The sequence below is a fragment of the Lolium rigidum genome, chromosome 2 (genome assembly GCF_022539505.1).
Source record: "Lolium rigidum isolate FL_2022 chromosome 2, APGP_CSIRO_Lrig_0.1, whole genome shotgun sequence".
Taxonomy (NCBI): domain Eukaryota; kingdom Viridiplantae; phylum Streptophyta; class Magnoliopsida; order Poales; family Poaceae; genus Lolium; species Lolium rigidum.
In genome coordinates this window covers 193,361,504-193,386,965 of record NC_061509.1, presented here as the reverse complement: position 1 = coordinate 193,386,965, position 25,462 = coordinate 193,361,504, and the positions used below count along the sequence as shown (strand labels likewise).

The 25,462-nt window shown below is 43.3% G+C and overlaps 3 protein-coding genes and 1 non-coding gene across 4 annotated transcripts; 2 read left to right on the top strand and 2 right to left on the bottom strand.

The window, feature by feature from the left end:
* The first annotated feature begins 7,764 nt into the window (after positions 1 to 7,764).
* Positions 7,765 to 9,726, top strand: LOC124692775. Its single transcript, XM_047226210.1, has 3 exons — positions 7,765 to 7,971; positions 8,059 to 8,125; positions 8,549 to 9,726. The coding sequence occupies exons 1-3, from the start codon at positions 7,903 to 7,905 to the stop codon at positions 9,460 to 9,462; spliced, it is 1,050 nt and encodes a 349-aa protein (XP_047082166.1). The 5' UTR covers positions 7,765 to 7,902; the 3' UTR covers positions 9,463 to 9,726.
* Positions 9,727 to 12,262: 2,536 nt separating this feature from the next.
* LOC124693887 lies at positions 12,263 to 12,459 on the bottom strand. The gene has a single exon (XR_007000332.1). It is a non-coding gene; the product is annotated as a U2 spliceosomal RNA (small nuclear RNA).
* Positions 12,460 to 13,517: 1,058 nt separating this feature from the next.
* LOC124690428 lies at positions 13,518 to 19,211 on the bottom strand. The gene is made up of 5 exons (XM_047223816.1): positions 19,197 to 19,211; positions 18,947 to 19,120; positions 14,653 to 15,850; positions 14,001 to 14,569; positions 13,518 to 13,902 (listed from the first exon to the last, which is right to left on the bottom strand). The coding sequence occupies exons 1-5, from the start codon at positions 19,209 to 19,211 to the stop codon at positions 13,864 to 13,866; spliced, it is 1,995 nt and encodes a 664-aa protein (XP_047079772.1). The 3' UTR covers positions 13,518 to 13,863.
* Positions 19,212 to 21,947: 2,736 nt separating this feature from the next.
* Positions 21,948 to 23,120, top strand: LOC124687910 (prohibitin-3, mitochondrial-like). The gene has a single exon (XM_047221640.1). It carries the CDS (start codon positions 21,968 to 21,970, stop codon positions 22,817 to 22,819), a length of 852 nt encoding a protein of 283 aa, XP_047077596.1. The 5' UTR covers positions 21,948 to 21,967; the 3' UTR covers positions 22,820 to 23,120.
* Positions 23,121 to 25,462: the final 2,342 nt, after the last annotated feature.

Sequence of the window (25,462 nt, the reverse complement as noted above, 5' to 3'; positions counted from 1 at the left end):
CATGTACACACATTGTTTAGGATCATGAAATTCCCAAAGGAATATCACTCCCCCAAAATGGGATTGTCCATTAATCGCTCATAAGAGCCATATAAGATACAACAAGATGCAAAGAGGCTCCAACACAAACACAAATACATGGTGTGCAACCCAACATGCATAGACTTGATTTCTCAAGAAAAGCAAGTAGGAAGCACAACATATACAAACACATGTTAGGAACAAAACTAACACATGCAAAGGGGCGAGTAACTTTCAATATAAATGAGTTGAGCACATGTTACCGCAAGGAGGAACATTGAATATATGATAGAAGCAAGATAACCAAGACTTGGCTTGAGATAATATAAATGATGAAGATCCCTTAATTCTTCATGATGTAGCCAAGTCTCCAATGCCCTCCAAAAAGCACCTATTGATCAAGTTTTGGATTGGTGGTCCCCAACTAAGTTGGGTCCTAAGAGGTTAGTCACAATAGGCTTAGCAACCCAAATGGTTCTTTTCTTGACACCACTTTGAGCACCAACATATTTGGCAAACACATTGCCACCCTCATCCTAGCTTACAAAGAGAATAAACATCATCAATGGAGATAGAGTTGGATGAGGTACCAATAGTGCAAAAAAAGGAGATGTGGCCCTTCTCACGGCATATGTAGCAAGTTCTTTTCTTCTCCTTCTTCTCACTAGATTTCTCCACAATGGGAGCATTGGCTTGATTCTTCTTGGGAAGTGGAATTTCTTCAACTTGAGGTTGAATATGAGTTTGAGCTTGAGGCCGCTTCCCTTTTTGCTTCTTCTTCAAAGGACAAGATCTAACATGATGCCCTTCAATTTTGCACTTGAAGCAAACAATCTTCGCCGGTCTTTGACTTGTAATTGGCCCTTCTTAATCTTGTTGCTCTTGGACTTGTTCTTGTTGTTGGAGTTGAATCCAAGTCCACTCTTGTCATTGGGGGATTGTTGCACACTCAACATCTTGTCAATTTTGCATTTCCCTTCATGACTCTTTACCAAGTCGTTCTTCAAAGAAGTGACTTTTTTTTTGAGGGTAAAACAGTAGGGTAAAACCCCACTGCAATTTTTATTATTAAAGAAAGTATATACAAAGGTATAAAGCTACTAAAAAACTACAAACTGTACAAGGTGTACAGAGAGGAAAAAAAAGAAAAAGAAAAAAGAAAAAGAAAAAGAAGAAGAAGAAGAAAACTAAACTAGAGAGGAAAGGAAAAAGTCTAGCCAAGCTTTGTAAGCAGCAGCATGTTTTTTCTTCATCCTGAAAGAAAGGAGAATGAGTTCCTGTCTGAAAACTGCCTTCCAAGCACCTAAGGAAGGAACCTGATCTTCAAAAATCTTCCTGTTTCTAATAATCCGGATGGCCCATGCTTGCAAGAATGATGATCTCTACTGCAAAAGGAGTAGATAAGTGCTCTTTTATTTCATAGAGTGCCTCCAGAACTGAAAGTTGATTTATGACTTGGGGGCAAACCAGAGCCCAACATGATTGTGCAAAAGGACAGCTCCAGAATAGATGTGCTAAAGTTTCTTCCTGGTTACATTCTAAGGTGGCACAGTTAAAAGTTGGCAAATGCATATTCTTTCGCTTAAGAAGATTTCTTGTATTCAGTCTGTCATGTAGTAAGAGCCAGAAAAAGAACTTGTGTTTGGGTTGACAAGAGGAATCCCAAAGCCAAGTAAAGAATTTTGGAGCATGTTGTTCCCCAATCATGAATTTATAGGCACTTATAGTTGAGAACTTGTCTGAACCCCATATGTAGGTCCAAGAATCTGATTGTTGTGCTTCAATTTGTACATTATCGCATAATGATTCCAACTGTTCAAACTCATCAAATGCTTGTTGTGATAGGGGTAGATGGAAGAGATCCTGTAGAAATTCCATGTGCATGACCTTGCTTACTGAAATATCAGTTCTCTTGGCAAAGGAAAGTAGATGTGGGAATCTTTGGTGTAAACAAGTATCTCCCCAGAGATCAGTCCAAAACAGCACAGTTCTACCATTGCCCAGGTTGCATCTTGCCATTGCTTTGTAAGTATCAATAAGCTTAAGATGGGCTTTCCACCGAATGATCCTTCCAATTTAATACCAGGTGGTTTATCTTCATTATAGTAAGAATCTCTTATTAGATGTACCCAGGGAATATCCAAATTATTGTAAAACTTATCCAGGTTTTTGAGTAGAAGTGCTTTATTTTGAATGTCAAGGTTAAGTACTCCCAAACCACCCAAAGAAGTGACTTGGGCCTTGAGCTCTTTGATTTCCTCTACATGGTTAGTAACAACACAAGTACTAGAGGAAGTAGAACCTTCATTGTTAGAGCAACAAGGCAAGGAAGATAATTCATCACAAGATTTAGCAATACTATGAGTGGATGAATTACAAGGACTAGCACATGGCAATATAGCATTTTGAGTAGTAGTGCTAGTATCCACATGAGGCTCACAAGGTGTTGCCTTAGATATGATAGCCTCATGAGCTAACTTTAGCCTATCATGAGAAGCTAGAAGATCCTCATGGGAGCTAGAAAGCTTTCCATGATTTTCTTCCAATTTCCCATAATTTCTAGTTAACAACTCAAGTTGAGCCCTTAGCTCAACATTCTCCTTCAAGATAGATGCTTCACAATAAGTAGAGTTAGTAGCACAAGCATCATCACAAGACATATTAAGAAGAGAGGGTAACATAGCATGCTCTTTTAAATAGGAAGCTTGAAGTTTCTCATGGGACTTGGTGAGGATAGAGTGTTCGCTCTCCAAGACCTTGTGGGCCTTGTCTAGATCATCTAGATCCTTAACAAGTTTATCATGACCAACACCAACTTTGGGATTTTCCTTTTTAAGCATTTTTACTTGAGCTTTAGCATGGTCTCTTTCCTTAGTGAGTTTAGAAACTATTTCATTTTGAGACACTTCAAGGGTTTCAAGTTGCTCTTCAAGAGAGGCTATGGTCTCTTGTTCTTCTTCAAGATCATTCTTTAGGGATGCTACATCATTGGCATACTCTCGTTCAAGAGCACCCTTTTTATCAATGGTGTTCTCATGCATCCAAATAAGTTTTTGGCTCTCAATAGCGGTAGTCAAGATTTCAAAGAAGTGAGTGCTAGCAATTTTATCTTTGCAAATAACCTTGAATACGCTCTTACCCTTATCGCGTAGAGAGACAACCCAATCCTCTTCTTCATATTCATCCTCATCCTTATCACCACGAGACATATTAGGTTCCATGGTAGGAGGTACCGTGGAACCCTTGGCCATAAGGCATATGTGAGGACCGTGAGATAAAGATGAGGAGTTACTTGAGGCTCCTTTCAAGATCTTGTCTTGACCAATAGAATATTTGGTTTCCTCTACATTGTTAGACACACAAAAACTAGAGGAAATAGAATCATTTTTATCATGGCCACAAGACAAAGCAAGCATATCATCATTAGATTTATTCAAGCAACTTACACATGATATGCAAGGACTATCAACACAAGCATGTAAATCATTTCTAGTGCTAGATGTGTTTAAGTCCAAAGATGAAGCATTGCAATGAGATAGAGATGAAGAATCATCAATAGTAAGCTCAATATCAATATTGCAATTTTCATCACCACTCACCATATCATTACCTTGTGTCTTACCACACTTTGGTGAAGTGGATGAAGATGAGAACTCATCACGGCCGGAAGTGGAAGCAAAACAATCATCCTTAATGATAGTGGACACATCATATTTATCTTGAAGCTTTGTTCATAATTCATGAGCGCTCCCAAAAGGCATGATTGAAGAAGTAACTACATTGCTCACAACAATGGAAAACACATGAGAAGCAAGAGCATCGAGACAAGAGTTTTTCTCCTCCTCAAGAGATAAATTTTGTGGATCCTTAGGAGAAGAAAAACCCATGTCAAGAAATCGCTCCATGTCCGGGGACATACGCCGCAAAATATTAAGCACATAAATTTTCCATAGATCATAATTTGTGCCATCAAATATAAACAAGTTATTAGTGCGCTAATCCCCTAACCGACATCTTTACTCTCAAGGCGGTGAAGCCTAAGAATGAGAGACCTTGCTCGATACCAATTGAAAGGACACGGATGTCGCCTAGAGGGGGGTGAATAGGCGATTTAAAACTTTTACGAGATGGGCTTAACAAATGCGGAATAAAACTAGCGTTTACTTTGTCAAGCCCAAAGCCTATATACTATTGTTCACCTATGTGCACCAACAACTTATTCTAAGCAATGGTTCACCTATGTGCACCAACAACTTATGCTAAGGAATACAAGAAAGTATGTGATAGCAAGATATATATAACTTCAAGCACGATGGCTATCACAAGGTAAAGTGCATAAGTAAAGAGCTCGGGTATAGAGATAACCGAGGCACGCGGGAGACGATGATTTATCCCGGAGTTCACACTCTTGCGAGTGCTAATCTCCGGTGGAGAGGTGCGGTTGCTTAGTGCTCCCGAACGCCACAAGAGGCTCACCTTGAGGTGTGGTTGCTCGATGCACACCAACGCCACAAAGGCCTCACCCCAAGATGCGGTACTCACACCACACACCGAACGCCACGAAGGCGCCTCACCTAAATCTCCGGTGACCCTCGCCACAAAGGCCTAGGTCACGGTTCCACTAAGGGATTTCCTTCGAGGCGGAAACCGGGCCTTACACAAAGATTGGGGCACACATCCACAACTTAATTGGAGGCTCCCAACAAATCGCCACAAAGGCCTAGAATCCGTCTAGGGTTCCAAGAACCCAAGAGTAACAACCTTCTTGCTTTCACCACCACTAATCACCGTGGAGAACTCAAACCGATGCACCAAATGCAATGGCAAGAACACCACAAAGATGCTCAAGTCCTTCTCTCTCAAATTCCAACAAAGCTACAAAAGCTATTGGGGGAATAAGAGAGGAAGAACAAAGGAATTCACAAAGAACACCAAGATCAAGATCTAGAGAGTTCCACTCACAAAGAGATGGATTTGATTGGTAGAAATGTAGATCTAGATCTCCTCTCTCTTTTCCCTCAAGAATATGCAAGAATCATGGGAGGAATCAAGAACTAGGGCAAGCTTTGAAGTACAAAAATGGAGGGGAGAGAGATAAAGTGAACCAACCAGCCCAAGGAGGAAGAAGGGGGTCTTATATACCCCTCCCAACGAAATATGACCGTTTGGGGCCTCCCGTGCCGGAAAATCCGCCCCCGGGCCGGATTATCCGCCCCCCGAAATCGCCCCTGGACTCGGGCCGGATATTTGCCCGGAATTGGCCATTCGGGCCGGATTATCCGCCCCCCAGAAAACTGTAGAAACACCAAAACTAAAACGGGCATAACTTTAGCATCCGGACTCCGATTTTGATGATCTTGGGCTTGTTTTGAAGCTAGGAACAAGATCTACAAGATCATGCAGGAAACCATCATAGTCCAACAAGGGAGGATAGAAACAAATGATGAAAGGTTTGACCTATCAAAAAAAGACATACCGGTAAAACCTCCAATCTCGAAAATGCAACAAGTTGCCCGTGCAAAAACCATTCTTGGTGAACTAGAGCTTGTCATGAGAATAAGAACAAGCTCTAAAACATAACATGGATAAGATCCAAATAAAACCAAGAAAGATGATGAACCAAACTCGAAAACACAACAAGTGATCTATGCGAAATCCGTTTTCGATGAACTAGAGCTTGTCATGAGAATAAGCACAAGCTCTAAAACATCACATGGATAAGGTACAAATAACAACCAAGAAAGATGATGCAAGGATGCAAAGGTTTGAGCTCTCTCCGAACGATACGATCGAGTTACTCACTCGAGAGCCCTCTTGATAGTACGGCAACTAAACTATAAACCGGTCTCCAACTACACTATGAGACCGGTGAGAAAGAAACCCTATCAAGAGCAAACCTTATACTTGCGCATTCCACTTGAGCTCGATGACGACGATCTTGACCTCAACAAGATGGAACGCCTTTCTTGCTTGTGCTTGCTTGACGAAGTCTTGTGGATTCTCCCCCATAATCCACCATGGGAGAGCTTCTTCTTCGGCGCATCTTCACATAACCATGACCACCATATGGATGGCAAGACTCAAGCAAAGGACCTCTTCAAGATGGCTCATCTTGAACTTGCACTTCATTTCTTCATTCTTCATCATGTTGATGTCTTGAAGTAACTTGAGGGCTCACTTCATCTTCATCTTCAAGACATACTTGACACTTGATATCCTTCATCAATTTCTTCTTATTGCAACCTAATACAAACATGTTGATGTCTTGAAGTAACTTGAGGGCTCACTTCATCTTCATCTTCAAGACATACTTGACACTTGATAGCCTTCATCAAATTCTTCTTATTGCAACCTTGAAGCCAACATATGGTTCAAGAATTGCCTATGGACAACTCCTACAAATATAACTCAATGCAAACATTAGTCCATAGGGATTGTCATTAATTACCAAAACCACACATGGGGGCTCCATGCACTTTCACATCTACATAGGGAAAACTTATCTACAACTAGCAAGGAAGAGCAATAAGGAAGAGAGGGGCGACACCCGAAGATTCGTTCGGCTGCCAATGGGCCTCCCCGCCATGGCCACCCGCGTTGGTGCCACAACTCTCTTTGCCCGAAATGCCGCCTCTCCATATCAATCTCCATTACCAACCCCAAAACATGAGCTCTTGTGTTGTAAATTATTTCTCACATACGTTGTGAGATTACATCAATTATATGCTCAAAGATAAATATTTTGAATACATACATTATACACTCACAAAGATTGATTATGCTACATCTTTCAAAATAATTCTTTCCTCCTACAAAAGTTTTTCCAATATAAGCAAACAATTGGATTCACCATTACATGGAAAGGCATAAAGTAACTGCTCCTACTGCACCTACCAAGATAGGCAAGCCTAGGCATTTATCATATGCAGTCTAAGTTTCAACATGAAATGTTAAAAAAAGTATCAACTTGGAGGATGTTGCAGTTCTCATATAACCCTAATCGTTTGAACCAACAAAACATAGTTGACATCACCACACATAATCACCGTTTTACCCAAATTACCACAACAGATATCAAGAACGTGTTGCAAGGAAGTTTCATTAATTACCCAATGCTAAAAATTTCCTCGTCCGCAAATAAAAGGTTAGAAGCCGGTGGTGTTGGTGTATTTATGCACACCCTAATTTCAAATGCTAGAAGGTAGTAGATTGACCTTGTGCACATAACAAGAGAGAGTGAGGATTCTCACAACGGCGTCTCTTGTATCGTGGTGCTTTCTGTCATTTGAGAAATATACCTCACGCGAAAGGTAATCAAAATGACCGAAAGCCTTCATCAAATTAACACACCTATCACTAGAGCCTAATTTAGCATTATTACGTGAGAAGGATCACCTTACGCGTACCAAGTTTGACTGCACATAAGACAAACCTAACAACTCTCTTATTTTTATCTTGTGTATACTCATAAGCAATTAGGACATTTTCTACAATTATAGTCTTTTAACTAGATCCTAGCTCTTGGCGTATCTTTTAGAAGAGCACGAACGGCAACGATCGTATCAACTGGACGGCTCAGATCTGCTCACAACTTCCCAAACGACCCCTTCTCTGGCGTCTTCCACCCCCTCGTGCTCCGACCCGGAGGGCAGTTTCGTCATTTTTCGTCTTCCTTCGTCCTCCGGCTCTCATTAAAACAGCAGAAAACATTTTCCATTGTTCCATTAACTCATTTTTCTCCGCATCAATATTATCCTCACCCGTTTCCGCTCCGTCGCCTCCGTCGCCTCATCTAGGGTTTACTTTTCGTCGTCAGCGCCAAGGTTGTTGCGGTCTCCGGCGAGCGAGTGGCGTGCTACACCGGCGAATCGGCTATCACAGATGGGATACGACGCCATGGCCAACGACGCGTCTTCCCCGGCGGTAGCCCGCGAAGCCAAGAAGAAGCGGGTAAGGGGGAGTTCGATTTGGATTGAGGTATTCCCGATTGGATGTTCTGGCGTGCTGATCCGTCTCTCTGGTGGTCATATCCTGCAGGGGAACCGGTCGGCGAAGCTGAAGCAGAGTAAGCTCGACGTGCGCCGGGAGCAGTGGCTGTCGCAAGGTCTGATCTCGCACCCGATTCCGAATTACCTTTTCTTATCTTGTCGATTTCAGCAGTTATTAGTCTATTCAGATGGTCTCGCTTGAAAAGATGGGATCTTGGTTTGAAGTTAGTTCCGTATTTTATTTTATGTTGCGCTTGCTCTTTTTAGTTGGTGTATTCTGCTTACGGGTTGTTTTATAGTAATTTTTCCGTTTTAGGGATTTTAGGCGACCTTTTTCTGGCAAATTTTGTGTTGTCGAGTGAATTTTCGTATGTCCTTTGGTCAGCACATATAGTATTTCCATTTTCATGGGTGTTTCATTAGATTTTGTAACCGGGGTTTGAAAGTTCAGTCATGTGGTTATCAATATCATTCACTCGAAACCTTATCAATCTATGCCAAAAATATCTGATCAATGTGCTGTTTTACACTTTGTCTAGTGAAGGATGTGAAGGAGGTCAAGGCAGTGGCTTCCCCAGCAGCAGCAGCAGCAGGGGCTAGCTCTGGGTCGCCGATCCTTGCTTCTCCGCACCCTCCCCTCCCTCGCCGGCGTGTCGAGACACCTACCAGGGCAGAGGAGCCAGAAGAGAACAAGGATGAGCATGATGTGGTTAACCAGGAGGCAGGCAGCAGCGATGTCGACTCTCCGGTGCACAGTCATGTTTCATACAATTCCCCTGGTTGTTCTTCTCAGCGGAAGCATTCTCGCATCTATAGCCCGAGCAGTGGCAGCAGTGCATGGTCCAGCTCCCGGAGTGTGAGTGATGCTGAAGACGAAGGAACTGGTGGTGGTGACAAGGATGATGATGATGATGTTTTAGATGATTGGGAGGCGGTTGCGGATGCATTAGTTGATGACAACTATAACCACCAGAATTTAGGTCTAGAGAAACCACCGGTTGCACCCGTGGCTTCTGTAGAGCCTGCTCATGCAGCAACGAGGCCAGAGCCAATCAAGACCCAGAGAAGAGCTTGGAGCCCAGATGATGATACCCGTCCACACACTCTGCCCAGTCTCTCCAAGCAGGCAAGCTTCCCAACTAGCATGGGGAACTGCTGGGTAGGAATGGGAATAGGTGCTGCACAAAAGGGTATCCTCTCATTCCAGATGTCCTGCCCTATATGCTATGAGGATCTTGATCCAACAGACTCTAGATTCCTCCCATGTCCGTGTGGATTTCATCTCTGCCTATTTTGTCACAAGAGGATTCTCGAGGCGGATGCACGTTGCCCTGGTTGCAGGAAGCTGTACAAGTCTGCGCCTTTAGACGGAGAAGTTGGATATGGACAGGAGACAGAGAAGTTAGCGCAGCTGCGCCTGTCCCGTTCTTGTAGTATGGGTCCGCGATACTAGATTTGCAGAGTTATTACATAGTTAAATGTCAAAAGTTCCTTCTCTTTGCATGGTACTGTTGTGTATGCTACTTATGTTGTTTGTCTTCCCATATAAAGAAATGTGAATACCGGCATAGGTGTTGAATCTCATTAGTGTTTTCTAGATTTTTTAAGTCCTGTGCCTGTTTGTTTGTACGTGATGCATATGTTACTGAGAGAACACTTTGTTACTTCTGGCTTGAGAGTTCATAAGATCTATATAAGGTGTTTGCTATTTTACTCATTAATTTTGTAATTATTGCTTTGGTTCCTCTATCTTATGCACCAATGTGAAGTGTTTGATCAGTACCGACTCTTGAATTTGTCTGGCAGTGTGACATCTTGGGACAAATATATCTGTTTACGGATTACGTGTCGTTTTCTATAAGATATCTCCAAGCTAATGTTTCAGGTTGCTCAATAACCACCAGCAGTTTTTTTCTTATTGTGCCTTTTCAAGATATCTTAACAGTGGAAGAGCCGTGCGACTGTCATGGTATGTGATTATTTGAGTATGGTACCTTTGTCTTCTTTTGTCATGTTTATTTATTTCCACTTCAGGAAATTACACCATTGGATAACGGTAACATTATTACGTATGGAAGTATATAACCACAAACCTTGTTTAAATCCATATATGTTCATTAAGCTTTGGTTGGAAATATGAGAAACCTTGTAAATAAGATTTATGTAAATGTGATGACATATAGGTATATAGCATGGGTGGTAGCCTGTTTTGGTATACTTTGTCTTATTTTTTTATAGCCTTGGTTCTTATGTTGGTCTGGATTCTATAGAAAGCTTTTGCTCACCAAATTGCACTGTATTTTACATTTACATTTGAGATAACTATGTTATAAGGAGTTGATGGTTCTAATGAGTTTTAATTGGCATTTAACGAAAACATCAGTTAAACTACACCATATTGAAGCTGATACTTTCCTTAGCATATCTAGTATACTATAAATTCTGTCTAGCATGGTTTTTGAGTTGCGACTCAAAAGTGAGTTGCCAAACCCTGCGACTCATGTATAGTCGACCAAAAAACATGTATAGTCGCCATAAGTCGCTGTATAGTCGCGAGTCGCTGCCATTTTTGGAAAACGATTCGGCGACTATACAACGACTATACAGCGACTCAAAAACCATGCTGTCTAGCTAATATACTATCTTTGCTAGAGATTGAGAATAGCAAAAGGTGGTCTGCATAACCAACCATGCTGTCAAATTACTCCACTATGCAATAGTTGCAACTGAAGTCCATGCTTGCGTAAGCTGATTCAAGTATTCAACAGATATTATTTCCTAATTGCATGTTCATGTGAAACTTAACAATTTTGAGTGTTATTCGAATGCTATTGCAGTCTACCTGCACTTGGTTAGAAAGACCCATTGTAATGTCCCCAGTTTTATATATTTTACTATAAATTTTAAATGCTTAGACTCTGCTCATGTATATTTTGGTCAGGGGCCTCCTTTTCGAGTAGACATATTTGGTTGTCGGTGATTTTAGTTTACTACAAATTTTAAAATGGTTAGACACTGTTCATGTATATATGGTCAGCGCCTCCTTTTTCCAGTAGACTTATTTTGTTGCCACTTGCCAGTGATCATAGTTTACTACTCCCTTCGTCCTAAAAAGGATGTCTCAACTTTGTCTAGGTACACATGTATCTATATGTTTTAGTGTGGAGATACATGCAAATTTAGACAAAGTTGAGACATCATTTTCAGGACGGAGGGAGTACTACTTTTCGAGTAGACTTATTTGGCTTCTCACCTAACATATGAGGAGTCACGTCGCTTATTGGATATTATGTTAGTATGTTAACTGTAATCTAAATGTAGAACCTACGGTTGGATTTGCATCATAGGGATATTCAGCAAAGCTTTGGACATGACAGACCTTTCTCTATTGAGTGATGGCTTACAAAATAGTAAGCCTGCTATTTGAAAAGTACACTTTGTAAGTTATTGTCTTTGTAATCTCTGAAGCTCGGATGAATCTGTAGCCGTGCTACTTCGTTCTTCCAATTTCTTGTAGATAGATCTCGTCAGTAGCATGCAAAATCTGGCATAGCTTTTATGTCTGAGATTTAGGTTTATATTTGCTTTTGCGGCCGGTCGTGCTTGCTTGTGGTAGCTTTTAGGGCTTATTTGTTGTATGTCGGTCTTTTTCAGGGCTGGCTGAAACCTTGCCTGGAACGGTGTATGATTTTAGTCACTCCAGACCCTTTGAAAGCCTGAAAAGTTACCCTCTAGTAATGGGTATACCTTTGTGTTTCAGAACTGGCGGTATATCTTTCTGTTTGATTACTGGCATGTTGGAACATTTTGCTTAACGTCCAATCTGAGCATCTTGTTTAGTAATTTGGTTTACACTGAATTTGATGGACCAGCAGTTGAAACTTAACTAGTCAATCCTGGACATACACTTGGAATGCTAGTGGCTACAATACATGGCCCATTACAAAATGTCGTAACATACAAACATGGGTGTCATCCTCTTTGATCATGGATGATCTATCTTCTTTGAAACATGCTGCTCCTGAATCGAAGTATGGTCCAAACATGATTGCATTCCTGACTTTAAAATCAAGTTAGGCAGTATTAAGCCAGACTGGATATTTTATGAAATGCAGAGTCGAAACTAGTCTACAATATGGATTCCTGTGGCGCATGCAGTAGACTTTCAGAGTACGGACTGGACTTTGGTGGATCGTTAATTTCTTTTTGAACCCAGCCGAGTCCCAGGATGAAACTTTTGATTAGTGTTTTGGTTGGGGTGCGCCGGGCCAGGGCAGTAGTGCAACGCCCAGGCGACGCGTGAGGGCCCCAGTAGCAAGCTACTCTGGTGGACCCTCCCCCACAAAAAATAAATTTAATATCGTTGTGGGCACATGACCCACATATCAGATATTAAACTGATAAGAACAGATACTACACTTGATCTTAGCCAAAAGGCCGAGAAAGGTATGAGTTGCTACTTCGTCCTGCCCCTTCTTTTATAGCCTCCTCGCCCTGCTCTGCTTCTCTCGCCAGGCGAGGTGGGACTAAACGCAAACGCAGGATGCTGTGCTAGCTCGATTTGATCAGTGAATCGACCCGGCGTCCACGATTTGGGCTGAAATGCTGCACTCCTCAGCCGGGCCGGACGGCCCACGTAGATTATGGCCTAGCCTTCTCCTCAGCGGATGGTTCGACTGGTCAGGGTCTCCCTTCTCTTCTTCTTTTCCTTGTGAGGGATGATGTTCGAGTCTTCGAGAGAATAGCCAGTTTTCATACCGTGCTTTTTACTCCATGACCATGAAGAACAAAATATGCTCTTTATCTACTTGGCAGCCTCCTGTACTTCTAAATGAACTAAGCGTGTGAGTGAAATTCACGCCACGGGAAGTATAAACTTTTGCGAAAAAATCCATGTGTTTTGTCAATACAGAGAAATAATACGACAGATCTTTTGCACGTAGTTTTGTGTTTAACCACTGGTAGGGTAGAATTAACATGCCGAATAAAAATGTGAGAAGTTTAGTCGAGATTCGACTAAAAAAAGTGAAGACTGACTTAAGGTCAACACCGAAATCACTGTCATCCAGTCTAAGCTCTGGATCCGCCAAGATTATATTTCTCTGTCGATGTAGAACACAAGCTGATACAGCAAACCGGTGCCACTGCCACGGTATCTCCGGAGCATCGGGTTTGCCTGAATGCAAAGCGCCTAGCCGAGCCTCCGCTTATTCCATTTTGATTATTTGCCAGCTGAAAGACTACTTTCAAAAGACTGCACCTCCTCCTCGATATAGGCTTTCTTCCCACTTTATAAATAAAGCTGTAACAGCCAAACCGATACAAGGTGGATTGATGGAGAAGAAAACCTCTTATAAAGTAGATCAAAGAAAAAACAAAAAAGAACATAAAAAACCCCAAAGACAAAAAAAAAGAGCATACTGTGAATACAATTCCAAAGGAAGGAGTATAACAAACAAAAGAAACAAAAGGCTATGAAATAGAGAGGCCCAATTTCAATTCCACAGAACCACCTATTCGCTCCAGAGAGCAATTCTTTCCAACTGAGTTTTTGCCTGCCTAATTAACATAATTATTTGATGTTTATCACCTGCTTAAAACAATTAATCCAAATCCATCCTCCGCTATATAACAGTTCCAAAATTGCAGCCTAATTTATACATTCTACTAGAACATTAACTCTCAGGCTAAGGTATGTATTAAGTCACACTTTGTCGCATGCTAAACTAGGACCTAGATTTCTTGATCTCTGCTTGCTGCTGCCGCTGCCAGATGTACCTTCTCGTCCCTTGATGAACCCTACTGCTTATTGGGGGCACTCTTGTATATCATATCACCAAGCTGATCCTGCCTTTCAGCTTTTTTGTCTCTTCAGCCCTGACAATATAATGAGCTGCAAAACAAGATTAATTTGTCAACCACCGAGACAAGTCTACTGTGAAGGCATAAGTGCACTCGTGCAGCACCGAATATATAAATAAAAGCACATACCTGTTGGGCAATATTGACTAGATGATTGTTGCCTCGAGGTGACTCTACCAAGAGATTTCGTGTCTCAGGCTTTTTCCGAGACTCTTGTTTGTCAGCTAGACTGACCAGACTGCTGCTCTTCTCAGGCACAGCACCTTGAGAAGTGCTATCTACAGACACATTCTTGCGTTTCCTATCTACAGACACATTCTTGCGTTTCCTGCGATTGTTGCCTCGAGGTGACTCTACCAAGAGATTTTGTGTCTCAGGCTTTGTCTGAGACTCTTGTTTGTCAGCTAGACTGACCAGACTGCTGCTCTTCTCAGGGACGGCACCTTGAGAAGTGCTATCTACAGACACATTCTTGCGTTTCCTGCGATTGAATGTGTATTTGATACACCTGCCGCCTTCAGCTTGCACAGAAACACCAGAGGATGGCTTCACGCTTTGTTCTTTCTCCAAGGAGCTGGTGATTACAGGACCAACTCTGTCTGAAGCTAAATTGCAACTTTCATCTGCTTTCACTTCTTCCTGATTTCCTAAATTAAACTCTGATGTTCCACAGTTTGGGTGGTCCACACGTAATGCACCTGCATAATGTTAAGCATAGTTAGAGTACAGCCCACATAATAAGAGGTATAGCATGTAAATACAGAGGGTTTCTAAGAGGTACCTTCACCATCAACTTGACTTTTGGTTGACTGAAGAGCTAGCAGTGAGCTGTCCACAGCCAGAAATTGATCAGTATTGGCACCACTCGGGTTAATCAAGTTTTCAGTGGCATCACTTGGATGCATCAACTTGTCAGCGGCATCACTCGAACGCATCAACTTTTCAGCGGCATCACTCAAAAGGTAAACATTGTTTACCTTTGGTGTATCAGAGTGGCCTTCTATCCTTTCAGAGCGCTGCTCACTCTTAAAAGTGGTATCCTCACTGGTTGATCTTACCAGATTGTTACCTGGAGCACTTTTGGATTCCGAACAACCAGTTTCAAAAACCCTAACAGTCTTAGATCTTTTTCTCCTTATTATTTGCAAGTTGCTGGCCGCATGTACATCTATCGGTCCAGGGGAGGCCATAGAAAGATTAGATTCAGCATCCTTCCCACCCATCAGCAAGTCATCCTTGAAATTAGTTAACCCTTCACCACTATGTCCAGTAAACAATTGTGGAGCGGAAAGCTCCAGTTCGAGTGCCTGAATTAGCAGCAAACACCCGTTTTGTTCAGGGGTATCAGATGGTTTATCTTCTGTTTTCACATGCACATCAGAACTATCATGCATATAACTAGGCCTGCTCCGTTGACCTCTCTTGCCCTTGCAGTTCCCCAGAAACTTTGTTTGAAGTATCTGTTCCATGATGGATCTTGTCTGTCCTGTATTCTTAGCATTGTCGTTCTTTCCAGTCTTCGAACGGTTATTCGATGCACTAGCCTGTTTCCTGTTTGTTTCAGAGGAATCTGCACTAGGACTTCGCTGTTTAAGAGCCTGAATACGCTGCGTACAACCATTACGATACAACTCAGATTTCTTATTTCTTGCTCTAAATGATGACTTGTTTTCCTTAGCATCAGTGGGAACACTGCAAATGGCATCCAAGACATTATTGTTCTTTGATGACACACTTCTGTTTTGGAGATGCATCTTAGAACGAGAGATCTTGCTTTTATTTGAATCAACCTTATCGCAAGTTGGAAGGATATTCATTCTTTCCTCTGCTAAAGTTTTCTGTGTCTCCTCCAATTTGGTATTTGCTCTCTGCAGCTCAACTTGAAGGGAGGCCACAGTATTCTGAGCACCATGTAATTGCTCCTGAAGTTCATTGATCGTTCTAACATGTGCCAAAGATTGCAATTCCACCTGTTTAATCTGCACAAAAGCATAAAAGTTAACATCATGCATAACTTGAAAGCGAGACAAAAAAGAAGGCTACACTAGTTTAACGTGTAAACATATTCGAGCAAACAAGAACTATAAGAAAATCTCAGAAGCAAAATAACTGGACAAGCATAGCTACACATGTCAGCATCAAGAGCTGATGGCATGTCAATCCAATCAACAGGTGTAAATCACTGTGTCACTTGTCAGTGTCGGTAAGAACTGATTTTAGAGAAAATGCGACATGTGGCCCATGTGCAACTGGCCAAACCAACCATGAATGTTGGGGAACTGATTAGCCTTCTTTGTGCTCATTTTACAGGAAATGCTAAAAAAATATGGGAGATATATTCAATTAGCTGAAGGTAGGTAGTGCAACACATGTATCACAGTCTTCTCCATCTGCTCAACAATGCGAATGATTTACTCACTACGCTGAAGAAAGAGCAGTTATTGGCATACGATATAAATGGAGTTATGGAAGATAACTAACTTGACAAACTTAATGATATTTTTGGTAGGATTCATATCTTATATAATATCCATCAATGAGTGGAGAAGATCAGTGGAAAATTTCAGGATATCATCCTTGTAAATGGCAATCGCTAGTAGGACAATCACATCGACCTTAACATGTGAAATCCCATTCTCCCACGTGATTGACACAGCCATATATTGCGTAATGCAACAGAAATAATTTATAAACATATCTCAAAGGACACCGCAAACATCAGCAAGCTCACCACAACTATCAATCAGGACTCACTGGTGACAACCACGATCAGTCATCAGCTCATGACACTTGTAAGTTGTAACTCTGATAGACTTGGTTTGGCCAATTAACATGTGCCCTATATGTACCCTAGGCAAGACGGTTTGGGTTTTTATGACTTCTTAAATTTGTTAAAAAGTGAAAGCATAAATTTTGTTTACTACTACTGGCTGAGTGTCCAAATAATCCTCCCGAAGTAATAAAAGAATGCAATCATGTGGCACATCAATCTTCATGCAACTCCAATAGTCAAAACAATTAACTAAGATTTACGAAAAAAGAAGAAAAAAAGGAAACTTGCAGATAGCATAACCGTAAAAAACCATAACAAGTATTATATTATTAATAAAACAAGATGGTGGAGACATGTTCCCACTTATCTTCTATTCTTAAACATGAGATGGGATGGTAGACAGACCATCACTAACAACTGCAATACTAATAATAGGGAAAAATTAAGGCTAGAGAGACATACGCTAGGTTGGTTACTTAATTTGTAAAAGGGAAAGCGCAGAAATGTAAATCGTGTTTGTCTTCTATTCTTAAACGTGACAACAATTACATACTTGTGCACACATTCTTCTGAGAAGTGACTCGAGTTTTCTACAGCTTGGGTAGAAGATCAGGGTTAGTGCCCATGGAGTTCAGGCTGCAGGCCTAGATTCCAGAATACCTTTTTACAACCATGATTGCATTCACATAGAACGAGATGGCACCTTTTCAAAGGTTCTATGCTACCAGGCAATGATCAGGAAAAATAAAATTCAAATCGCAAAATCGCTTGGGTGGCCACTGAATTTCCAGGTTATGTGAAAACTATATTCGCAAACTTCAGAGATTCAAACAGATCAGGTAAATTGCTAGAAGATTTTACTTTCTCCATCTTTTCACGGTTTCACCAACAAAATCTGAATAGATCACAAAATTACTACGTGAACCAGTAGAAAGGACTGGTAGATAGTCTATACAGCATATCACCAATACGCCATCGAATATATATATGTATGAGTTAAAAAATTACTAAAACTGTCTCATGTCACAAACATTGTAACAGCGGAGAAGTATTATTTTTTGTAACTCCCAAAAACCATCGTAAAGAAAATAATGCCGCAACAGGACAATTAGCTTATAACATTAAATTTTAGTGAGTGGAGTAGATTATACAAATCCAATTAACTTATTTGGGTTTTACACATCATGATAGTGATTGTAATGTTACTATCAACCTTCACAATCAGAAGTTCGTAATGGCACCAATGAACTGACGGTTGCATGCTGAGACAGAAAACATTGCCAATGTGATGCAGTTTTATGGGCTCTAGACCTAGCGCCAGGCGGAAGTTTTCGAAGAAAGAGCCCTCCTATGGATGGGCGGGCCAAAGGGGGAGCAGCCCTTTCATTATGTATAAATCCTTGGTTGCACCCGAAATCACCGTTGCAGACTAGATAGTACATTATAAATCAGTTACAGCAACAGCTGACAGATCAGAGGTACAATATGAACCTCTGATCACGCAAGCTAGCTAGTCGTGGACCTGCCTCAGAAACAGACGTCTATAATTATCTAAACACATACAAGAACCTCCAGCAACATCAGCAATAAGAGCAGTATGCTCTTGAAACTCGGGCATTGTGTACCTGCTGATTCAGTCAAAACTAAACCTTGACGGCTGCTCAGCGACCATATTCACTTTCTAAAGCGAACCGCGGGAGGACTGAAGGATAGGCGAGCAATGGTGGAATTCAAACGGATTTGAATAAACTACCGCTACAACCCGACATGAAACCCGCTGATTGTCTGAAAGACTGCAGCCCCCCAGATTGCCTGGAAGGCCGCAGCAACCCTCTCAGATAAGAGAAAATCGGCCGTCCAGGTTGTCTGAAGATCGCAGCAACCCACTCAGATAGAGAAAAATCCCCTTTCGAGTTAAATTCTGCAAGAGGACCTTGACCCAAGATGCATAAAAACGAAATCGGGAGAGGCTCCAGCTCCGAAGCGGAAAATACCCTCTCGCGGAAGCTCCGAAGCCCAGGCACATCGGAGAAACTTGGGTTGGGATTGGGAAACCAAAATTCCGAATGGCACCCAAACCCATGAACCAGAATTCCGAACGGCGCCACCAACACAAGCGCGTCCCCAAAACCTCCCCTAAAACGCGAAAACTCTGGCGGCGCACCCGAATTCCAAATTATCGGCGAAAACAACTGAACTCGAACGGAAGCAAGCACCAACGCAACCCAACAAATCCATCCAACCAACGAGCAAGCAAGCAGACCAAAACAAGCGATTCGAAAGGTGGGGGAGGCGGCCGTACCTTGTCTTCCATGATGCCCTTGAGCCGGCAGAGCGTGGCGACGCCCTCCTCCTTGGCGGCCGCGACGTCTCCGGCGAGGGCCGCCGCGCGGCGCTCCGCCGCCAGCACCCGCGCCGCCGACTCCTTGGCCATGTTCAGCATGATCTCCGCGTACGCCTTCCGCAGGCCCTCCACCTGCGAACGCAAAAACAATCCCGTCAGCGCCGGCGGCGGAAAGGTTTGGGTTCGGGGAGCGGGAGCGGGAATTCACCTGCGAGTCCGCCATTTTTGGGGCGGAAGGGGAGGCAGAGGTGCTGGGGGCGGCGGTTGGCATGGGAGGGGAGTGAATGGGATGGGGCGGAGCGGTGGTGGCCGCGGCCGCTCTCCCTCGGCTTTTCAAGGCTGGCTGCTGCTGCTGCTGGCGTTTGCTGCTTGTTTCCATTTTTGCGCCCCCCTTGAGTTTTTGGGGGCGGATGCGGAAGCGGAATCCCAACTTCCCTAATGTTCTCCGGATGCCGGACAGGTCCCTCCGCTTTCGGTATATTGCTTTGCCTGGTACCAACAGGGCTGGTTGAGTGGTTCGTGTACAAGGGCATGGTTGCGATGATTGCAAAACACACCGGAAATAAGAAAAATGTAATGCTACAACTGAAGAAAAGAGAGGTGAACAAGTAGAAATTGCGAGAAAATAAAAAACACTTACATTGTCTTTCAAGAAAAGAGAGGTGAGCAAGTAGAAATTGCGAGAAAAGCAAGGAAACTTACATTGGATTTCAAGATCTTGTTGGCTCCAGCCAAGATGGCGTCGTAATTCAGCTTCCATATTCATCTGACCAAGCAAGACATGCGGATTACACATTGGATGTATGGTTGCCACCCGAGACCATTCCTCTATGAGAGGAGGGGTGTCGAAAGTGAACGAGGTGATCCACTGGTGGATCAAGGACTCGCTAATCCAATCCCGAATGAACACCGAGGCCACTTCCAACACGGACCACACGCCGCCCATGAAGACGGGAGACGGCGGAGCCAGATCTCCGCAGGAAGTGCGGTACGATCCATCGGAGCATGTGGCCCGCCGCCTACGGCCAAGAGCATAGTAGAAAGAATAGTGGATCTGGAAAGGATGGGGGGTAAAGAGGGAAGGAGGAAGCTACACCAGGGAGGGAGCATTAGAAGAGGAAAAGGTAGTGGCGGCGGTACATGGAGAAGGATTACGAGGCGGCTACCACCATGCCTCCTCGAATTGAACTTGGGCCGCAATAGGACATCGCCGCAAACAACACACGACCTTTGACCCGCGACAACATCTCGTGATGGCGAGAGGACGGAGGAGGGGTGGCGGCGGTGTTGCGGATCTAGGGTTCCAGTCGTGCAACCCCACGGGAGGGACACATGGATGGGAGAAAGAAGGTAGAAGGAGGAAACTACACCCGGGAGAGATCATAGGAAGAGGAAAAATCAGTGATGGTGATACATGGGGAAGGCATTTAGGAGGCGGTGACCCCATGCCCTCGAATGGAACTCGAGCTGCAACAGGACATCGCCGCAACCAGCACACGGGCTTTGCCCTGCGGCGACCTCTGGCGACGGTGAGAGGATGGAGGAGGGGTGGCGGCGGTGTTGTGGATCTAGGTTTCCAGTCGCGCAGCCCCATAGGAAGGACGGGGGAGGAGAACGAAAAAGGGCATCTAGGACAAATTGCTTGAGTGGTAAAAGAAGACGCCGATTGTTTCCACATCGTTTTACTCCTCTCACGCCCTTATATATAGTGGTGGAGCGAAAACTCTTGATTCTGTTTATACTTGTATTCCCATAGACCTCCTCATCAATCATCATGTTCTTGCCGAAATTGGTGAAAAGACCACCTCGGTTGGAATTCCTCATTAGTCATCGTGTTCGTGTCAATGTTAGGCAAATTTGAATATTCTACAAGAATTTTTTTGCTTTCACTTGTATGTGTGTTGGCATGTACTCCCTTGGCATGCCCTTATACATCAGCATAGAGTGCAAACCAATCTTATTTCCATGTGGGCTAGCACCATACCCTTGCACATAAGGCCATGTCCATTGAGAAACACTTACGCGAAGACTTGAAATTCAAATCGTCATCGCGCATAAGCGTCTAGTGCCAGGGCAAATTTTTCTATGTGCTTCCTAAGGATCAGAATCCTAACAATGCATCCGTGGCAAAAACAAATGTCATGAGAACTATCAAACTTGTTAGGAAATTTTTTTCCTAGAAGCCTCCAACTAAACGTCTAGGTTGTAGATGCCCAAAGGGTGAAATGAAAAGCTTGAAAATTATGCAAGACTAACAAGGCATGCCTGTGTTTGTGGAACAACTCAAGGACTTTTTTGCTTATAGTCAAACAAAAGTCTTTTTTTTTACTTTGATATCTTAACGGGTTTCTTTCTAAAAATGCGATCTTAATGGGTTTTCATGGAAATCTATGACGAGTTTCCATATGCTATACATGTTACCATATCTGCATTTAAGGAAAATGTAATCTTTTGGTATACTTCATAAATAGGCAGTAAGATTTTGGTGCCAAGACAATAACTGATTTCCAATTTCAAATCATTTTTATTTACTACTATTAATACTATTAATACGGAGTAAGATAAATCCAGACTACCTGGCGCATCCAGCGGAGGTGCCAGCAAAGAGCAAGCGGCCGTTTCGAAAAAAAATGCGGCGCTAGGCCCCTGCCAGTTGACCGCCGTTGGTTTTGCTCCGTGTCACGCAAAGCAGTCTGGCGCTAAAACGGTGGACCCCACACATAGGGGAGGTAGTCAGGCAGGCCCTTCCGTGTGTGACGGGCTAGGCCAGCCCACGTAGTCCAATGCAGGCCGATGGGCTTCTTTAGCTGAAAAAGCCCGACGAGGCCCATCAACGCGCACGGCCCGCACCCATGCATCTTCTTCTTTGCCAAGAAATGGTACAGCATTAAACCACCAGACCAGATCTCACGGCGAAGAAATCCCCCAAAACCCCCACCCAGAACAACCCCAAATCCACCCCCAAAAACTAGGTCAGCCATGGCCGGCGGCGGCGGGCAAGCGGCGGTCTCGTTCCTGACGAAGCTCGCGAAGGTGGCGGCTGGCGTGGGCGTGACGGCGTCGGCCGTCGCCACGTCCCTGTACACGGTGGACGGCGGGCAGCGCGCGGTCATCTTCGACCGCTTCCAGGGCGTGCTCCCCACGGTGGTCTCGGAGGGCACCCACTTCCTCATCCCCTGGCTCCAGAAGCCCTCCATCTTCGACATCCGCACGCGCCCGCACAGCTTCTCCTCCAACTCCGGCACCAAGGACCTGCAGATGGTCAGCCTCACGCTCCGCGTCCTCGCCCGCCCCGACGTCGACCGCCTCCCCGAGATCTTCACCTCCCTCGGCCTCGACTACGACGAGAAGGTGCTCCCCTCCATCGGCAACGAGGTGCTCAAGGCCGTCGTCGCCCAGTTCAACGCCGACCAGCTCCTCACCGACCGCCCCCACGTCTCCGCGCTCGTCCGCGAGGCCCTCGTCCGCCGCGCCGCCGAGTTCAACATCGTCCTCGACGACGTCGCCATCACCCACCTCGCCTACGGCCACGACTTCGCCATGGCCGTCGAGAAGAAGCAGGTCGCGCAGCAGGAGGCCGAGCGCTCCAAGTTCGTCGTCGCCAAGGCGGAGCAGGAGAGGCGTGCTGCCGTCGTCCGTGCTGAGGGAGAGAGCGAGTCCGCACGCCTCATCTCGGAGGCTACCGCTATTGCCGGCAATGGCCTCATCGAGCTCAGGAGGATCGAGGCCGCCAAGGAGATCGCTGCGATGCTCGCACGCTCGCCCAACGTCTCCTACATCCCTTCCAGCGAGAACGGCCAGATGCTGCTTGGGCTCAACGCCGCCCGGTGAACATAATTGCCACTTATCCTTCAGTTGATTACAACTACCCTTTAGTATGCATCGACATTCGTTATCGTTTTATGATTTCATCGGAGACTTTTATGATGACATTGTGCTCATCAATGTCCACTTATGGAGGAGTTATTGAACAAATGCTGTAGTAGTATTTTGGTTGCCAAGTAGTATGCTATATTTGTTCTTATTGTAAGGTCTCGAATCATGTGGATCCTTTTAAATAGTACATTGCAGCGTATGGCAATTGCTCAGAAGCAAGTTGGTCATTGAATTGTTGAATCCATATGTTCTGTTCTGTCTGGTTTAACTTCTATGTTCTGTTCATGATATGCTTCTGGTTAAGTCTTACACCACTGTGATCTTCACAAAGTTACTGTTTCTGCACTATGCTGTTTTATTTGGGTCAAGCTGTGCAATGTACATCCAAATATTGCACTCTGTTTTCGAAAATGAGGTGAGCATAAGCTGCATTGGTATTGTTGACTACAATACCACAGCTAATTGCAGTTAATCTTTTGTTTGGTGTGGGGTTTCTGGTTTTACTGTTCGTGAACAACTAGGAACTATGTACAGCAAGGGGTAGCTTGGTCTAAGTTTTCTCTTGTTTGAGTCTAAATGGCTAATGTTCATTATGGCAATACGATTAGTGGAAAATTGACAGTCTGACATCGGATACTAGCTATGTTCCATTTTGTTCCCTATACTTTAGGTGTGTCTGATATTTTTCGTCTATTGTTGGTTCTAGAGTTCTGGAATGCTTCTTCTAGTTCCCGCCGGGTGTTAATTTAGAGAGCTGTACTTAATACTTCTGATATTGTGGTTCTTCTTAACCTGATATAAATTTATAGAGCAATATGTTAACATTTGGTATAGTGTGCTTTGGTTCAACCTGTGCAATATACAGAAATACATTGCACTCTAATATTGAAAATGGGGTGAGCATAATCTGCATTGATTTTGAGTACTGCAACACTAGTACACTGCTGCTACTTGCAGCTAAAATATTTTGTTTGCTTTGGGTTTTCTGGTTTTACTGTTGGTGAACCACTAGGAACTATGTCCAGCAAGGGGTAGCTTGGTCCGAAGTTTTCCTCTTATTTAAGTCTAAATCCCTAGTGTTCATTACGGCAATATGATTGTGGAAAATTGATAGTCTGAGATTGGATGCTAGTTCCATTCTGTTCCCTATGCTTGTTTCCGAAATTTCCCTTTTATTTGAGTCCAAGTCACTAATGTTCACTACAGTGATATGATCAATGGACATTAGATAGTCTGACATTGCAGCGTATGCAATTGCTCAGAAGCAAGTTGGTCATTGAATTGTTGAATCCATATGTTGTGTTCTGTCTGGTTTAACTTGCGTTCTGTCTGGTTTAACTTCTATGCTTTGTTCATGATATGCTTCTGGTTAAGTCTTACACCACTGTGTTCTACAGAGTTACTGTTTCTGCACTATGCTGTTTTATTTTTGCCTTCTCGTTGGTATACTGTGCTTTGGATCAAACTGTGCAATGTACAGCCAAATATTGCACTCTGTTTTCGAAAATGGGGTGAGCATAAGCTGTATTGGTATTGATGACTACAATACCACAGCTAATTGCAGTTAATCTTTTGTTGGTGTGGGGTTTCTGGTTTTACTGTTTGTGAACTAGGAACTATGTAAGGCAAGGGGTAGATTGGTCTAAGCTTTCTCTTATTTGAGTATAAATGGCTAATGTTCATTATGGCAATACGATTAGTGCAAAATTGACAGTCTGACATCGGATACTAGCTATGTTCCATTTTGTTCCCTATGCTTCCGGTGTGCCTGATATTTCCCATTTGTTTGAGTCCAAGTCACTAATATTCATTACGGCGATAGGATCTATGGAAATTGCATATTCTGACATAGGAAGCTAGTTCCATTATGCTCATGCTTCTAGTATTTCTTAACCAGGTTAGGCTGAAGTACATTGTCCAATGGCTTAAATTTCGTGACCCATATCTTCTATTGTTGGTTCTAGAGTTCTGGAATGCTTCTTCTAGTTCCTGCGGGGTGTTAATTTAGAGAGCTGTACTGAATACTTCTGATGTTGTGGTTCTTCTTAACCTGATATAAATTTATAGAGTAATATGTTGTCACTTGGTAATATTGTTTTGCCTTCTCTTTGGTATAGTGTGCTTTGGTTCAAGCAGTGCAATGTACAGAAATATATTGCACTCTAATTTCAAAAATGGGGTGAGCATAAGCTGCATTAGTTTTGAGTACTACAACACTACTGCTACTTGCAGCTAATATTTTGCTTGCTGTGGGTTTTCTGGTTTTACTGTTGGCAAGCCACTAGGAACTATGTCCAGCAAGGGATAACTTGGTCCGAACTTTTCCTCTTACTAGTGTTCATTACAGCAATATGATTGTGGAAAATTGATGGTCTGAAATTGGGTGCTAGTTCCATTATGTTCCCTATGCTTTAGGTGTGTCCGAAATTTCCCTTTTATCTGAGTCCAAGTCACTAGTGTTCACTACGGTGATATGATCTAGTTCCATTATGTTTCTGATGCTTCAGGTGTATTTCCTTCTCTTTGGTATACTGTGCTTTGGTTCAAGCTGTGCTATGTAGAGCAAAATATTGCACTCTAATTTGGAAATTGGGGTGA

Bases quoted from the DNA above. Each gene is read 5' to 3' on its own strand.
- LOC124687910 (XM_047221640.1), top strand. From the start codon at position 21,968: ATGGCCGGCGGCGGCGGGCAAGCGGCGGTCTCGTTCCTGACGAAGCTC.
- LOC124692775 (XM_047226210.1), top strand. From the start codon at position 7,903: ATGGGATACGACGCCATGGCCAACGACGCGTCTTCCCCGGCGGTAGCC. The intron at 7,972-8,058 runs GTAAGGGGGAGT...CATATCCTGCAG, and splicing joins GCGAAGCCAAGAAGAAGCGG to GGGAACCGGTCGGCGAAGCT. The intron at 8,126-8,548 runs GTCTGATCTCGC...CACTTTGTCTAG, and splicing joins GGAGCAGTGGCTGTCGCAAG to TGAAGGATGTGAAGGAGGTC.
- LOC124690428 (XM_047223816.1), bottom strand. The intron at 15,851-18,946 runs GTACGGCCGCCT...GCTTTTGTGCAG, and splicing joins AGGGCATCATGGAAGACAAG to ATTAAACAGGTGGAATTGCA. The intron at 13,903-14,000 runs GTATGTGCTTTT...CTTGTTTTGCAG, and splicing joins TAGTCAATATTGCCCAACAG to CTCATTATATTGTCAGGGCT.